Source organism: Carassius auratus, chromosome 18 (genome assembly GCF_003368295.1).
Source record: "Carassius auratus strain Wakin chromosome 18, ASM336829v1, whole genome shotgun sequence".
In the NCBI taxonomy this organism is placed as follows: Eukaryota; Metazoa; Chordata; class Actinopteri; order Cypriniformes; family Cyprinidae; genus Carassius; species Carassius auratus.
In genome coordinates this window covers 11,296,040-11,314,339 of record NC_039260.1, presented here as the reverse complement: position 1 = coordinate 11,314,339, position 18,300 = coordinate 11,296,040, and the positions used below count along the sequence as shown (strand labels likewise).

Genomic DNA, 18,300 nt, shown 5'->3' with positions numbered 1-18,300 from the left:
GTGGACTGATGAGAGTAAAATTGTTCTTTTTGGGTCCAAGGGCCACAGGCAGTTTGTGAGACGACCCCCAAACTCTGAATTCAAGCCACAGTACACAGTGAAGACAGTGAAGCATGGAGGTGCAAGCATCATGATATGGGCATGTTTCTCCTACTATGGTGTTGGGCCTATTTATCGCATACCAGGGATCATGGATCAGTTTGCATATGTTAAAATACTTGAAGAGGTCATGTTGCCCTATGCTGAAGAGGACATGCCCTTGAAATGGTTGTTTCAACAAGACAATGACCCAAAACACACTAGTAAACGGGCAAAGTCTTGGTTCCAAACCAACAAAATTAATGTTATGGAGTGGCCAGCCCAATCTCCAGACCTTAATCCAATTGAGAACTTGTGGGGTGATATCAAAAATGCTTTTTCTGAAGCAAAACCAAGAAATGTGAATGAATTGTGGAATGTTGTTAAAGAATCATGGAGTGGAATAACAGCTGAGAGGTGCCACAAGTTGGTTGACTCCATGCCACACAGATGTCAAGCAGTTTTAAAAAACTGTGGTCATACAACTAAATATTAGTTTAGTGATTCACAGGATTGCTCAATCCCAGAAAAAATTTTTTTTGTACAAAATAGTTTTGAGTTTGTACAGTCAAAGGTAGACACTGCTATTTTTTTGAACACACCCCTTTCAACTAATTGCCCAATTGCACAGCCTTAAGAGCGTGCATATCATGAATGCTGGGTCTTGTTTGTTTTCTGACAATCTACTGAACCTACTGGTAACTTGTTTGCCACGTAACAATAAAAAATATACTAAAAACCTTGATTATTCTGGTTAGTCACATTGTACTGCTATTATTTTGAACAAGACTGTATATATATATATATATATATATATATATATATATATATATATATATATATATATATATATATATGAGATTGTCATAAAACAGACACTGATTTATCAGTTTCAACACCCATTAAGCAGATTCATGTCACATTGAGTAACACATGTATGACATTTCTCCTCCATCATTGATTTCAGTGATATGTATTATGATGACTGTATTTGTTGAGTAATTCGGGATAATTCTAATTATGAATATCTACCTGCTCAATCCCTAAATACTGCTGAATCATCTAGGTGTCATCCGCTCTCTCGTTACATGTGAGAATTTCCACACTTGTTTTGTTTCTGTGGTCGTGTTATTTCATTCATAGTTTTTCATTTTGTCCATGAGCTCCTCCTGAGTCCGGACACAATGAGAGGACAAGTGAGGACTAGTAACTTTTATTTTACTAAGCTCATAAATGTTCATAAACCTCATGCTAATCAGCTGCCCGGTGCTGACTTCTTTCCTACTGGAATCAAAGGTTGTCTCAGTTGAGAAGGGTGTGTTTCACTTGAGCTTATTGACTCATGACTCATAGTGAGTATGAAAGACAGGGTTAATAATGTTCACTCCAGCCATCACCTTGTGCAGTCAATCAGTTCAACAAGTAGGATAACATCTTGAGGAGTGTCTGATGTTGGTGGAATCGGTAAGCTCAAGATCAGTGTTTATTAAAACTATGCTTTTTTACTTTTTTAAGTAGCTATCAAATTTAGTGTGATTTATTTTATTATGCAAAAAGAAATATAGCAATAGCAGGAATAGTGTCGAACATTATTACGGTTTAAAATAACTGTGTTCTTTTTAAAGCTATATTAAAATCTAATTTATTCCAGTGGTGGCCACGTTGGATTTTCACCTGTCATTACTCCAGTGTTCTTCAGAAATCATTCTAATTTGGTGCTCAAGAAATATTTCTTCTTATTATTCTTCATTTATAATTATTATATCTACTTATATTATTTGTGGAAACAGTGATCCGTTTTTTTTCCCAGGATTATTTGATGAATAGAAAGTAAAAATAATAATAGTAAAAAGAAAACAGCAACATTTATTTGATTTAGAAATCTTTTGAAAAATGTTGATCAATTGAATGCATCCTTGCTGAATACATATTCATTCGACTGTGTCGATTATACTGTACAAGAGTGTAGAAATAGATTATATTGTAGAAATATTTACTGGGTCTTTCTGACATTGCAATGAGTGCAAAACACATTCACGATGCTCATCAGACCAGAAATACTTGACTGATAGCCTTTTTTAAGCATCAGTGTTAATATAGGTCAGGCATAAAGGAATGAAGAATGGCTTGCCGTCGCTGTGGTCTGAAACACAGGCTCACAACAACAGCTCTTCTCACTTAAGTTCACACTTCCTGTGCCTCAGGAAGAGTGTGGTGCCACAATAATACAGCAACCTCTACATTTATATCAGCGCTCACAGAACTGTTCACACTGGTATACTTTTCATCCCATCTCATTTGACTGTTTCATTCTGTTCATAATATCAGGCGAACAATGCGTTTTTAATGTGACCAATTATTCTTGCTCTTTTGTGGTTTGTACTGAGTAGACTGTAACTGTGGTGAATGCGGTCATGCCTTGAGAGGTGTCCTGTGGTCATTGTGTCAAGTTACTTACAGTAATACAGTTAGAACCGGCACAAAGCTGAGCAAACAAGTATGTATGCAGGCTGTTGTTAATGGAATAGTTCAAGCCAAAAATAAAAATGCTGCCATTATTTACTCACCTTCATATCGATCGTTCCAAACCTGTATTGCATTTACTCTTATGTGGAACCACAACAACAAAAAAATGTTCTATTATTTTTAGAAGCTTTAAACGTTGTACTTCCCCTCTTTGAACACTAGAGGGAGACAAAAATGTAATGCGTTGAAAGAAGCTGCTAATTCAGCCACAAAGATATGGTAGGCATACTGTTTACACCGGACACATAGTCATTATCTCATTGAATTAAATGACTTTAGCTAGTTCAACTTTCCCCTATGATTTATATGGCATTTTATTGAAGAAGGGCACTTCTGGTAAGTGTTGGAATCACTTATAGGTCACTTATTAAACTTTATTACCTTGCTTGTTTAATAGCAACATATGTGATCGAGTGAGTGACATTTATTGACGTGTGTGTGTGTGTGTGTGTGTGTGTGTGTGTGTGTGTGTGTGTGTGTGTTGGGGTTGTGATTCTGTACAATATTCTTTTGGTTAGGTTAAACTATTTTTGACCAATAGTCATTCATCTTAAAAACAACAACAAAAGCAATATAAATCTTTAACATGTCCAGTGTCCACGTGCGTTGTTTTTTTTAAGGGGAATACAAATGAGCATTTATTTATTTTATAAATGAGACATTTTCTCCTTCTCGTTTCTGTTATTATATGTGATCCTGGACCACAAAACCAGTCATAAGTAGCAGGGGTATATTTGTAGCAATAGCCAAAAATACATTGTATGGGTCAAAAATATCGATTTTTCTTTTAGGCCAAAAATCATTAGTATATTAAGTACAGATCATGTTCCAGGAAGGTTTATTTATTTATATATTTATTAATTTCCTACCCAAAATATATCAGAACTTAATTTTTGATTAGTAATGTGCATTACGAATGTATTGCCGAATACTGTATAAGCCAAATATTGTCCTATCCTAACAAACAATATACATCGATGGAAAGCTTATTTATTCGGCTTTGACAAATCTCAATTGTTCTCAAAATCAAATCTCAGTTCTCAACATGGAAAAACAATGACCCTTATTACTGGTTTTGTCACATATGCTGTTTGTCTTTACATAGCGTATTGCCTCAACCGAAGTTCAGTGAACCCTATGAATTTAAAACATTTTTTTCTGGACTGAAGCAATAGGTTTGTTAACCCATAGCCTATGTCAAATAAATGTAGTTAAACTGTAACCATAAATGATACAACTCCTTTTTGAGGAACATCCATGTGTGTACATCTCTCAGTGGTTGCATTGGGTTCTTTTGCAAGGACCCTCAAAATAACGTTTGAACGTTTGCCAGCCAATCAGATTCAAGCATTCCACAGCATTTCATTTGTATTTTATGCAAGTTGTACTGTTAAACCTCGAACTGATTTACAAGCATAATTCCATTTAACTTTGTGGTCAAATTCCATATTTTTGCATAGTCTGTAACCCTAAAGAAAAAGGTTTATTATTATTATTATTATTATTATTATATATTTTTTTGGAATGTGAGGAATATACCTGACGTATCAGATAGCATACGACACAAAACATGAAACATATATGCACATTTTTTTAAACATTATATTTTACATTTTCCGTCTAAACAAATAAAATAAAATTATTTTTCTAAATTATTATTTCCTATGTCAGGGTGTGCAGGGTTAAAGACCTTGGCCACAGCAGCGGCGTTCAGTGGGCGTGGCATTTAAAGGGCTGCGCGAGTGAGCTGTACGGTGCGCAGGATGGGCCAATCATCATCCAGCAGTAACGGCGCAGCACTCGCGAGCTCCTCACGAGCGCGCGTGCAAGGAGTTTTTTGTTCTTCACCTGCCCGTGACCGGTTAGACGAGAATCCGATGAAAACCAAGGAGCTGCAATCTGTTCAGAAGTGCTGGCGGGACGATTTCAAAGAGGGGAAGACTTCAGTGGACGTAAGAATACACGAGCCGAAAAAGCTTCTTTTAAAAGCGACTTCTTCCGGCAATCAGCATGCAACCGAAAACTTGATCCTTCTGAGTCGGGACGCCAACTTTGAAAGTTCTGATTCCCAAAGCGGACAGAAAGGAGTAGCGTTCCGCGAGGAAAACCATGAGTGTTGCGTCTCACCGTGGGACATGGAAAGCGTGTCAGAAGGAGGTGCCGTGACTCCAGGCAGAGTTTCGGAGGAAAATGTGACCCAGTGCTTGAACGCACCGGACTTTTTAGTAGACTTCAGTTGCTCGTCTCCGTTAGCCAAACATAAAATAACCAAAAGTACATCGCAACCCTCCGTGTCAGGCCGGCTGGGTGGAGAAACGGAGCAACAAGCCTCAAACCCCTTCCCTAGGATTATTCCCAAACTAATAGTGACCCATGATGATTTAGGTCCTGTTCAGGACAGTCCGCACATCAGTGACTTTACTTTTAGCATGGGCGGCTATTCGCTGGACCTGCATCCCGATGAGGACTCTCCCTGCTCGGACAGCGGCTGTGGAGGCTCCCCGGCGCCCTTTCTGTTCCACAGGAAACTGTCCAGCTCCTCATCCGCTGGATTGTCCTCAGCCTCGTCGTTTGAGGAGTCCGAGGATGATTTCACGGGCAGCGACATTGAGCCCAGTCTGTCCCCCAGCATGATCGGCTGTCCCGATGAACTCAAAGGGGTAGGTGTACAGCTTTCCCAAATGTTGCATATGTATTTTTTTATAGTGGGTAGTGTTACCTCTCTGAAAAAGAAGCGAGTTCAATTGTATTGAATGTCCACTTGTAGTGTAGGCTCCTGTAATGTTGTAGACTATATAAATGAAAGATTTTAAATCTTTACTCTAAAATACCTTTTTTTTTTTCTTCTGCTTAAAGGAGTATGCTTATATTGATGTGTTGTCTAAAACACTAAAGTACACGTTTAGTAAGCTACATGGTTTTAATTTGACCTACAATACATGTATTGATACAATACATACAAGTTCATATATTTTTAAATATACTAAATCTCAACATCATCATTGCAAGTGTATCGTTGCAAATATATTTTAAAAGTCATGGCTTGTTAAGTTTGGTATAAAAGCTTGTCAGTGCATTCAGCAGCACATTTCAGCCATATTTCAAAGACAATAGAAATATGAAATTCTATATAGAAATCTAAGTCCCACTTAAGTATGCCAAAAAGCACTCTTATGTTCAGTTAATTGTAGTTAATATGCATTTAAACTGTAATATAATTAGGCCAACATTGTCGAGCAAATAACATCGTGTTCAAAAACGTTACATTTAGTTTGCACCAGGGTGTTTTTTTTTTTTTTCAAGTATACTAGATATATACTTTGCATACTTTTTAAAAAAAGTACTTAAGTGCACTAGTAGTAAGTATGTCTTGGAAAGGTTATGAGAAGGGCTTTTAAAGTGTTTGTGCACCAACATTTGGCTTTTGTTATTGACTTTATTATCATGTCTGGTTGCAGACATGAGCTTTTATGCTGCCTGTAATCTATTGGTATCCCTCCAGTAAAACACATCGATTAGGACTGATTACCAGTAAGAAACTTTTTGACATTATGTTTACAACCGTGTTGTTCTTGAGTTGATTTTGATCTGAAGTGATACTTCAGCTTCAGTTGGCATGTAAGAATGAAGATTATGAGAATGTTTGAGTCACAGTGTAACTCTTTATTAGAAATTACAGCTATTTTTAGCTGCTTATCTGAATGCCACCAACTTGACACATTGACATGCATTCATAAAATCAGTAACTGTTATATAATATATAAATCACCAGGATTTTAGAAATCAGCCAAAAGGTTATTCAAATATTGTAGTTTCATTCTTTCTGACAGTCTAGCCGTTTTCAGTTTCAGATGTGTATTTGTTGGCTCTTGGAACAGTTGATGGGTGAGATTCAGAGAGATGATTTTTGTTTTCTGTGGAAAGTTAGTAGCTATGCAAGATATTTGGCTTTTAAATGCTAAAGACAGAAAGTGAGTAAGATTACCCTGATGTTCATGGGGATGTTTTTTAAAAATATGAACAAAACTGAAGGTGAAGAATAGAAACTTTTCTAGTTTCTGGAAATTCAAAAAAATAGAACTGTGACATTATTTCCAAAGGTCACTGATTGATTTAATAATCCACGCTCACTGTCCTAGTCATTCATAGATGACTAATAGAGAAGTCCAACTCCATGATACAAGAGATTTCATCTGGAAAAATCCCCCAAATCCCGAGCCTCCTGAATCTCGGTTAGACACGTGCTCAGTCAGTTTTTATGTCTGGATGGATAATCCATCTAAAACAGGGCGCCGTTCTATTACAGACTGAAACTTGGAGTGACATCTCTGATGAAACGTTTGTTTACTTTGATTTGAATAGAAACTCTGATCTAGTGAACTGTGCACTGAGTAGGCTGGACAAAAAAAAAAAAAAGAATAATGAACCTCAGTCAGTAAAACAAGATCATGGGTTTAATTTCCAGGAAAAAAAAGTGTGTATATATATATATATATATATATATATATATTTATATATATATATATATATATATATATATATATATATATATATATATATATATATATATATATATATATATATGCTTTAAATGTGCCTTGAGTTAATTTGAAAAATAAGTGTTGTTTATACAAATGATAGTGTACATCGCAGTGATAGTCTCTCATATCACTCCACAGACTCTCACATAATTAAAGTCTTTTTATTTGTTCACCAGTCGCGGTTTAATAAACCATCAAAGATCTTGATCACCCAGTCAGTGCATTAAACTCATCCAAGCTGCGTAGTAAATTTTTGTCTTTTTTTATGATTTGACCCTGTTCTATCAGCTGCTGACATCCACAGGCCTGCTCGCACAGACGCACGTTCTTATGCCATCATGAAGCCAGAATCACTCACACTGTCATGGAAAACAGAGTTGTGGGTGGTTCCTTTGTCGCCAAATAACCATGAATCCATATATGGTGTTGCTTCTCATTTCTGTTTCTACATCTCTTTCTTAATCTGTGTTGTTTCTTACTTCGGTGGTCATAACGCCGATTATTCTGGTTTGTGTAGAGCTGCGAGCATGGGCAAATTTCTATTGTTTGACTCTTGCTGAGCATGCTGAGGAAATAAACAATTCATTTCACGCCATAGGCTTGCTCCCCCACTTCTAAGACAAAGCGAAACACTCCATGCAAGATACTAGCTTGAAAACAATTGACAGGAAGAATGGAAGACATTTAGCCGTCTCGGTCTCTGTGTTCCTGGGTGTGAAGCTGTCAGACAGGTTTATCTTTATTATGAAAATGCTTTAGGAACTTCTTAGAGAACGAGAAAGAGAGACAGATCAAAAGAGAGAGAGGGAGGGCAGAAGTGGAAAATGGATAGCTGCAGTGAGGGAGGAGGTGGGTGATGGGGTGGGTGGGGTTTTTACAGCCTGTTCAAACACAAACAGCTCAGAAAAGCACATTTATTACATTAGTGCTGTTTGCCAGGGCAGACGACACTGTAACTTGATTTTAGTCACTATTGCTTACTAAAACAAAAGCAATTTAATAAGAACCACCTCCTTTTTAAAATGGTTTATTCAATTTATTTGTCATAACATGAGTTGTTGCATCTTCAAAGGAGAAACTAGAGAATATCTGTTCAGTCAGATGGTATTTTTTCTTTTAAAAACACCATCATGGTAACGCATGAAACTGAAATAGTGCAATAAACGTTAATAGCATTAGCCTCATTCAAGGATCAGGACACATTTTCATGACACTTTTTAAATGGAATCTGGTAACATGCATTTCTCTCTACACTGTAAATAACAAAGATTATTGGACCTGTTTACAAGAAAATACCACTTCTGTCTTTCCATTAAAAAATTTCACATTTAATTAGTTACTTGACAATTTATTTATTTATTTATTAAAGACATTTCCTAGCAGTTTCTGAGTGACCCTAGACTTGTTTTTTTTTTTTTTTTGTGTGTGTACCTGATAATTTGGTGTGAATTTATATGCATTTAGCAGATGCTTTTATCTAAAGTGACTTGCAGTGCATTCAGTCTAACATTTTTTTTACCTGACATGTTCTCCCTGGGAATCAAACCCACAACCTTGCGCTGCTACCACAACACAATGCTCTACCACTGAGCCACAGGAACACTAAGAGTTCTCCTAAATAGCAGTAAAAGTTTTTAGCTAAAAGTTTTCTCTCAAAACCTATTCACAAAGCTGCTCATTGCTATGGATGATGTCAGCATAACTGTGCCCACAGTGATTGGCTGATAGTCTCTGTCAGAGATTTATTCATAGAAATATTGTAGAGTGCAATATTGTGTTTCCACATTAAAAATACAACTAATTGCAAGCTATGTGTCATTAATTAAACGAGTATATGTTCAGCTAATCGTCAGCCTCTTACATGTCTGCTTCTCATAATATAATATATGAATATGCATATTAACAGCCTAATGATTAACAGAGTAGAATAATCATGGCTGATAGTAAGGCATGCAAATGTAAAAGAAAACCAAACTGGACACAAGCACAGCGGTTACTGCTCGCCCAGCCGGTTAATGAAAACACGGATATAATCAAAAGAAAATTAGGAGTTGGGATTACCTCCAAACCAAAGGTGATGATGCCTTTTTAAAAGCTCACTGTTGTTAAATGTTTCTAAAATGTTTATATTCTGGGGTAGATTGCCTGCAACGGATTTAGAAATAGTTTGTGGCTTGGTCTTAGTGACTTAGGAGTCCTCTTCACTACTCCTAAGCTTTCACAGATTTAGCGATGAAATAGCTTCGTGGAATACTCTTAGAGCAAAAAATATAGGAGTCCTAAATTTAGGACTGACATCCCCATTATTTTTAAGATTTGTTTTCTAAATCTATGAGTTATGAGCTACTTTTAGCCTTAAGATGTTTTGTGAATACGGGCCCAGATCACAGAACAACCTGGTTTTGGACCTTTTTTACCCGGTTTCCTGAGTAATGTTATTATTGTTATCTGAAACTGAAACTAGAACTAAAACCATTAAAAATAAAAACTGAAATAAAAATAAAATGTACATTCTAGATGAATATCTTTAAAAACAAACCAAAAATGTCTAAAAGTTGTCTTGACAACTATCTGAAATAAGGGCTAAGATTAGTCAAATAAAATAAAATGAATGACAAAAGCACATAGCAAATCTGATCAAATCGAACATGACATAACTATTAAAATCCACTTAAAAAAATGACCAAAACCAAATCTAGGTCCCTTTGGGCCAATAGGTAAAAGCAACCACATAGCAACACCCTCATATCATGACATCATGATCATATCATATTGTTTACATGTTCTATTACACATTTCTTTTTAAGCTTGTCAGTGTGCAGGAAGGAGGGAGTGAGTAGGTCAGGAAGAGTGCATATGCTTCATAAGAGCTAGCAAAGGAAAGGTTTAGAATCAGAGAGGGAGGTATAGTGGGGGGACATCTGAGAAAGCAGGAGGAAAGGCATCGACTGACGAGCGAGACCGAGACGGTGACAGAGACATGTGAACGAGAGACCTGGGATCAACAGAGAGAGAGAGAGAGAGAGAGAGAGAGTTATCAGACTTGTGAGGTAATCGGTGAGTGTGTGACGGCTCAGTCTGTTTCCCGGATGCTTGTGTGGTTACAGGCCAGTGCGGGAGTCGTGGGTCTCTGCACGCTGTGTGCTTTAACTGTGTGCTTGTGCATGCTTTCGTTTGCCCATACATTTGAGACTGACTGCAGGTAAGAGACATTCACACACACTGCTGGGGCGAACTGGCACGAGGAGAGTTTCTAGTTTAGAATCTAGTTTAAAACACGCATGCCATTTTTTGATATGCAGTTGGACTTTAAAGATTCAGAAAGTTATATTCTTTAAAAAAAAAAAAAATCTGTTTTAGTGACATCAGTTTAATTTGGTGTAACAATCAAGTACAAGGTACACAACATATTTTCCATACTTTTTGAAAACGTCACGTGAGTTTTTTTATTTTATTTTTTACTATCAAGTATTCAGTCATAAATATCATGATTTTGAGGAAGTGTAGCACATAACATTTTACTTGAACTTACATTTCCTTTTGAATAAATTATATTTTATGAGGAGTCTTTCTTATAATATCATTTACTGTTTTTGTTTTGCTTGTCATTTCTGTTGTCAAATGTCAGAAAGAGCTTTATTACCAAGTATGTTTCCACACACAGGGAATCTGACTTGCGACGAGAGCTTTTGCTTTATCATGCAGTAAAGCAGTATTTTTTTAAATACACAATTCTGTTTAAAAGTTTGGCGTCTGTAAGATTGTTTTTTGAAATAAATGAATACTTCTATTCAGCAAGGATGCATTCAAGTTATCCAAAAGGTGACAAGGAAGACATAATGTTACGAAAAGTTTTTTAAAAGTTTTTTAAAAGTATTTTTTTTATAAATGCTAATCTTATGAACTTTCTATTTATCAAGTATATTGAAAAAAACCTAAAGTTTCTCGAGCACCACATTTGCGAAGGATCATCTGACACTGAAGTAGACTTGAGTTGATTTTAAAACGTATTCAAACAGAGAAAAAAAAATCTTGTCAATTGTAGTAATATTTCACAATATTACTGTTTTACTGTCTTTTTGATCAAAAAATACAGCGTTAGTGAACTTAAGAGACTTATTTCAGAAACAAACGGGAGTGTAGTACTCAAATGCTTTATTAAAAGAGAAATGCTGTTAGAAAAGGTTTAGTGAAATGAAGTTCTTCTGGATGTTCTGTCTAATAGCAACAGTAACCTGTCAAATAAGCCTGTGTGTGTGTGTGCGTGGGCGCTAGTCCTTGAGATAAGTCAGACATGAAGATAGAGCATTTCTGTTTGTCCAGGGTGGGTTTGACCTTTGACCCAGGGGTGGATCTCACTGTGACGCTCCACAAGGCCTGGCTCTTATCACCATAACAACAGCTCATATTCTAGAATGATCAGAATGGGAGTGGCCGTCGTAAGTTGGTAGCATGTTTTGCGATCACAACAGAGATGGGAGCTTTTGTAAGCATTAAACCTGTTTTAGGTGTTAAACGATGAGATATGGTCTCACCATAGATAAAGACATTTTTGGCAAGAAATATTCATGTCTAAATATATGCAAGCCTATTTCCTTTCATAAACTGAAAGGAATGTGGTGCCTGTTCTGCAAGTGAAATGTAATGAATACGTCTCCTGAAGTTTCAAGAGGTGTGTATTAGAACCAGGCAGAAGGACAGGAAGAAAGACAGAGGTCTTTTATGAGGTGTCGTCTGTCCCGTTGGCTAAAGTGTCGTCAGAGGGGGGTCAGTCAGGAACAGAGAGGACAGACTGAATTACATCTAAGTGTGGAGAGCGAGCTGGCCACTTTACAGAGCACACGGTGAAGGGGGGATTGTTTGGAAGGAGGGCATGAATGTATGAATTGTAAAGAGGAATAAAGAGAGCTGAAAGAGGACAGATCAGGAGAGAGATGCTTCTGTTCTTCTGAATTATCTATTCATCAAAGAAACCTGGAAGAATTCCTGAAGCGGTTGCCAAATGAATAGTAATAATAAATGTTTTTTTGAGCAGCACATCAGAATATTAGAATGATTTCTAAAGGATGATAAAAATTAAGCTTTGAACACAGGAGTGTTTAAAAATACATTTAAATAGAAATGCTATAGTAAAAATATTTCACATTACTGCTTTTGCTTTATTTTGGATCAAATAAATCTGAGCAGAAGAGAATTCTTTAAAAACCATGAAAAGCTTACTGTTCAAAACATTTGACTGGTAGTATATAACATATTTTTTTATTTCAGATTTTTAAACAACATTTAAAACCTTTATTTTCAGGTTGGGAAAAAGTAGTATTCTATTCTCAGACTTTCAGATGAAGTTATTTAAGGTCAGGTACCAAGCATATTCTGGAAACGGCTCATTCCAGGAAGATTAATGTTGTTTCTCTATTCCCGTCAAAGCTAGTGAACACCAGATAAAACAAAAAAGATTTAAGGAATTATGGAAGGAAGTTGTCAGTGATGTGAATGTGAAAGTTTGAGTGGCGTCCCTAGACGTCATGAGGAGCTTTTTCTGGTTCCCTTGCAAACAGCTGGGTTATGTCATTTCCCACACTCACACATTCCTCATTGATTAGAGTTTTAGAATCAATAACCTGGAATCTGTGACTGTGTGCACGTCACACCTTCTGTGTTGACCTTGTGTCACTGATAAAGTCCTTGCTTCAGCTTCAGCTCCCATGCCTGAACAAAAAAACAGTTTCTGTTTTTACAGAAACTCAGTCTAGACCAGTCTCGGGGGTGACACATTACAAGGTGAATCAGAATACTTACTTAGTAATGCATTACTTCTTCATTTAGAAGGAATTGTGTAAGTTACTTTTTCATATAAATAATTTTTTTTTCTCTCTTCATTGTATTGACTGACAGCTCTTGTGTTGCCATGTTGAGAGAAATCGGGAGAACGTGTAGTGGTGCCGCAGTGTGAACATGATGCTACTATAGTTTTAAATTAAATACGAACATGTATTTACTCATCTCACCTGTACAAAAACATATTCAGCATTCCTCAAAATCAATAAAACAGTCAAATGCAAACTCAGAAAATTATACAAACCTGTATTTATGTATTTAATCCAGTTTTAACCTGTCTTTGCTGCTGACCTTGGCTGAATTGGATCATCGATACTAAGCAAAAATTACACATTCATGTTTCATTTTTGTTTTGCTAAATAGTGTTGAACTTTCTTCTCCTGCGTCATATTCTTCATGCAATTAGTTTGAGCTGCGCCCTTTACTGTACAGACATGAATTCAGGTGAATTCATTTCACTTTTGGTTTTACTTTAGCATTACTTTCCGTAAAAAGTAACTAAGTAACGCGATATTGTAATGCATTACTTTTAGAAGTAACTTTCCCCAACTCTGGTCTAGACACTAATTGTTTTTTGAAAGAAAACCGATCTGGTTTGTTTAACAATTACGCATCAGTTTACGTATTTAGCTTTTAGTTTCGATGATTTATAAATAAATGACAATGGTCTGATCCAAGCATATGTGTGTTTTGATTTCAGGCTAAATCGTGGAGGAAGTTAAAGACTATGGTGCATTGCTCTCCATTTGTGGTTTCGTTTAAGAAAAGATATCCTTGGGTTCAGCTGGCAGGCCACGCAGGTAAAAACAAATTCTCGTCTGACTCCGGCATTGATGAAAAAGCCGCATCTGAAGAGATTGCTGCCCATCGTTTTGAACGGATGCACTAAACACTTTCTTTAACGCTTTGTGTGCAGGTAATTTCCAAGCAGGCGAGAATGGGAAACTACTGAAGAAGTATTGTGAATGTGAGCAGCAGTGTCTCGAGAAGCTGATGAATGACATCCTCCGGCCGTTTGTTCCTGGCTACTATGGTATTGTGCAGCAGAACGACCAGGATTACAACCTAATGGACGATCTGCTGACCGACTTCGACTCCCCTTCAATCATGGATTGCAAGATGGGAAGCAGGTGAGAAGATGGATATGTTCGGATTTATTTTTCAAACTCCCAAACCATCCCCCCTAACTAAACAAACTAAATGTATAGACAAGAAAAGACGGTGTCAGGATACGTTTAATGTCCTAAACTGCTGTGGTGTGATCAACTGGGTCCATTTTTTTAACCACAGGACATACCTAGAAGAAGAGCTGGTGAAGGCCCGCGAGCGTCCTCGTCTTAGGAAGGATATGTATGAGAAAATGGTAGCTGTGGACCCAGGAGCACCTAGTCCGGAGGAAAGAGCCCAGCAGGCCGTTCTCAAACCTCGATACATGCAGTGGAGGGAAACGCTGAGCTCAACCGCCACTCTTGGCTTCCGCATAGAGGGCATCAGGGTGAGAGATCACATGGGATTTATTCAGCAAGGGTACTTCACATTGATCAGAAGTGACTGAATTATTTTACTATTAAAATTTTTTTTTTTAATGGTTTCTATAAAAATATTGATAATAAGAAGAGAACATCATAGAACGACTGAATCAATGACATCGCGGGAATACGTGAAATTTAAAAAATATATTAAAATACAAATTGGTTTTAAAAATAGTATTAAAGACACGGGTAACATTAGTAATAAAATCTTTTTATGTTTCGTATTGGTAAAACCACTAAGTTGTTATCTGTGTATCGCAAAACATGCACGTACTCGTCATAGCATGTTTGTTATTTATAGAGCTGACATTTGCACTTTTTTTGTTCATATTAAAAATAAGCCGCATCAGCACGAACGTTCACATTGTGTTTCTGTTTAGAAGGCAGATGGCACATGCAATACCAGCTTTAAAAAAACCAAACAAAAGGAGCAGGTGATGAAGGCCTTGAGGGACTTTGTGGATGGAAACACACAGTTGCTGGTATGTGGCTTCAAAGGAAAGTTTTCGCTCTGCACCGGAGCTTTCGCTTCAGCCATTGACTATCAGTTGTGAGAAAACAGATAATGTTGACTTCTCTGAAGTGATGTTCTGAACTCCAGTGACTTTGTAAAATAAAGAGAGAAATTAAAGAGGCCTCGTTCCATTATTACTGTAATTATAGCTAATAGGTGTTACTGTATTTAAAATATTCTTTTGTTAAGCAAATTCATTAAATAACCACCTTTTGACTGGACAAATATAGTCAATATTTTTATTACATTTTATAGCTAACGGGGAAAGTATATCATAAAGAGGCCCTGTTACATTATTACTGTAGTTAAGTGAATTCATAAATCGCCACCTTTTCACTGGACAAATATTTGTTTTATTTTATTTATCATATTCATGTGCCATAAATTGTAGTCCATTACATATTTTTGTTAACATAAAACAAATGCATGGAATACAAATCATACAAATGACGAGTTAAAAATTGCATTCACTTTTCTGTTAGAGTGGGTATCATTAGAAGTAATATCATCAATCGTTTTTCTTGAGCTAAAAAAAAAAAGTAATTTTTTTCCATTACAAACATATCTCTCATAACCACTGATCTATATAAGGACTGTATGATGTCTATTTTAGATCAGTGTTCATAACAGTTATTAATTGCTCCATAGTAAGCGTTTCAGGCTTTAATTTAACAGTATACATTTATATATATATATTTAACCCAGGTTTTTTCTTGCAAGAGTTTTTTTTATTTTGTATTATCAGCAGCACTGGAGCGCTGTATTATCCAATCAGAATCCAGAAACTGGCAATGAGTGCTTAAAGTTGCCTTGAACTGTTTTTTTATTTGATTTTTCTTCAGAGGAGTTATCTGCAGAGGCTAGAGGAGCTGCGCAGCGCTCTAGAGACGTCCGAGTTGTTCAGGACACACGAGGTGAGGAATCTGTTCTTTCCCTGTTGTGAAATCTTTTTCATGCCCGGGCCAAAATATTTTCTTCTCTGGAACACAAGAAGCTCCAAACGTTGCCCTGTAAATGTACACATGTAAGAACCCCTTCCTGTTTGTCATCAGGTGGTCGGGAGTTCTTTGCTGTTCGTTCACGATGCTTCAGGCCTGGCCCGAGTATGGATGATTGACTTTGGTAAAACCGTCCCACTGCCCCCACCCCAGACCCTGGACCACCGCACACCCTGGGCCGAGGGAAACCGGGAGGACGGTTACCTGTGGGGTCTGGACAACCTCATTGAGATCTTTGGAGGCATGCTGCAGGACGCCACCCCTCCCTCGCCCTGATGCATGCACAGAACACGCCTGAGCCCGGAGGATCACCTGTAGGGACGCGCACAACAGGATTTGAGTTCTGGACGAGTGTGCACCTGTGCTGTCGGAGAGATAAAGTGCGAAGTGGAAAAACTCCAGAGTATTTTGTCGACAAACTTTTTTTTTTTTTTTTTTTTTTTTTTGCACATGTGATCCTGCAGATCCACAGAAGCTCCATCAGCGTCAAAACACACTGATACTGAACCCAAACAGACTCGAGGAGCAACAAATGAGAAGAAACAATAATTTTAAGGGCGCACAGCCATAATTATTCTTTTAAGAATATGATAAGTTCACTTCTCTTTTTTCTTTTCTTTTTTACCTACAAATATGATAACACTATCAAACTGGAATGTGCTTTTTTGTTGTTTTTTCCTTGTAAATGTTTCTGTGGGTTTCCCCGGTTATGTAAATAGTGCTAATTTAAATTTGTATTTTTCTGTAGTGTAACCCATACCTCATTAATTTCTGAAAGGTGGTCTTACTGCCAAACTACAGGCAGACTTTAATTTCCTGTGGTCGTCTAATCTTGATAATACTTGTGGTGTATGAAATTTCCATGACCCGTATGTCCTGTTGAATTTTGCAGAATGTTATCGCCTCTTAAACAGTTCAGTCAGCAGATGTTATACTACTAAACAGTTAACATATTGGCTTTAAGATATAAGGTAGTAGTTTGTGCAAACAACTAACTGCCCAAGACATTGAGGACAGTTAAACCCCACAAAGATAGTAGTTTATTGATGAGAAATGGATGCAGTGTTTCTTAAAACTAGCCTCGACACAAGCTAACTGGTACGACTGATAAGTGTTATTCACATGTAGATGAAACGGTTTGTTCACACTTGGTTTTTAAGATAACTCATCAGTAAGTGACCTGTTTGCGTTGTTAGTCATGCGTTTCGGTTTCTAGCTTAGCCAATTTCATGCAAGTTTAGAATAGGTTTGAGAGGTTAACCATCTTTATCTGGATCAACGACTATTAACCTGATTTGTTTTCTGTAAATAAATTTGTTTTGTGAGCTTCTGTGTTGGTACACAGCAGAATGACCTCCGACCTCAGCTCTTTCCACACCAGAGCTTCATCGTGATCGTATCAGCTTATTTGCATGAAGAACAAATCTGATGGTTGATCTCTCAATCTTTGGCGGAAAATTTCTTTCGGTGTAGAAGCAGATTGTAAGCGTCAGGGCCACTGATGTCGTGTTGTTGTTGTGACACATTAGTTCTCTAATTACGTGCTGTGGTCAGCTAAAAAAAAGTCAAAGCAAAATGTTTTCCCATCATACTTCTTGTTTGCTTCGTTTCAGATATAGTCGTAAAAAGATAACACCTTCTTGCACAATATTACAACTGTGACATTAAAGTGATTACCTCACCTGGACGCAACGGGATGTTCTACCACTCTCTCTCTCTCTCTCTCTCTCTCTCTCTCTCTCTGTGTGTATGTGTTTCTGTCAGCCTCAGAGATTGTATTTTCCGTCTCGGAACGGACATGCACGATGTCTGCTGGTGTGTCTCTCAGCGTTCAAACACAGCATTCCCATCTGTCAGTATTTCCTTGCGGAAACGTAATGTCTCCCATTCCTTTAGAGATCCACTGCATTGTTTACGGTTTATACAAAGTATTGTGTGTCATTCAGATTGTTGAAATTGGTTGTTTGCTACTGTACTGCATGTTTTAGATGACATGGAAAGAGAACTGGAACATATTTGTGGTGTTGTTGTTGTCTCTGCCCATTTAATACAGTTTTGGACAACAGTTTAACTGCAATAGGGAGAAGCTGAGCATCTGTACTCACATCACCTTGAATCTTAGTCTTGAAAGCCAACTAAATAACACAATAAACCCGAACTGTTATTGTTTAATATACTGTGTCTCTCTTGTTCAATTTCTAATCCACTAAAAGAATCACCACTACCATACTGATTGGGGTCAGTTACTTTTTTTAAAGAAATTTATTGACATT

At 37.1% G+C, this 18,300-nt stretch overlaps 1 protein-coding gene across 2 annotated transcripts; it reads left to right on the top strand.

Moving 5' to 3' along the window:
- The first annotated feature begins 1,456 nt into the window (after positions 1-1,456).
- itpkcb (inositol-trisphosphate 3-kinase Cb) lies at positions 1,457-18,199 on the top strand. Of its 2 annotated transcripts, none has more exons than XM_026287607.1 (8): positions 1,457-1,542; positions 4,276-5,264; positions 13,684-13,783; positions 13,900-14,113; positions 14,274-14,478; positions 14,899-14,997; positions 15,872-15,943; positions 16,082-18,199. In XM_026287607.1, exons 2-8 carry the CDS (start codon positions 4,368-4,370, stop codon positions 16,301-16,303), a joined length of 1,809 nt encoding a protein of 602 aa, XP_026143392.1. In that variant the 5' UTR covers positions 1,457-1,542; positions 4,276-4,367; the 3' UTR covers positions 16,304-18,199. The 2 variants fall into 2 exon arrangements, with proteins under 2 accessions (XP_026143392.1, XP_026143391.1); XM_026287606.1 differs by having other exon boundaries at positions 14,896-14,997.
- Positions 18,200-18,300: the final 101 nt, after the last annotated feature.

Coding starts and splice junctions, on each gene's coding strand:
- itpkcb (XM_026287606.1), top strand. CDS start 4,368: ATGGGCCAATCATCATCCAGCAGTAACGGCGCAGCACTCGCGAGCTCC. Junction 14,114..14,273: donor GATTGCAAGATGGGAAGCAG/GTGAGAAGATGG, acceptor TTTTAACCACAG/GACATACCTAGAAGAAGAGC. Junction 15,944..16,081: donor AGTTGTTCAGGACACACGAG/GTGAGGAATCTG, acceptor GTTTGTCATCAG/GTGGTCGGGAGTTCTTTGCT.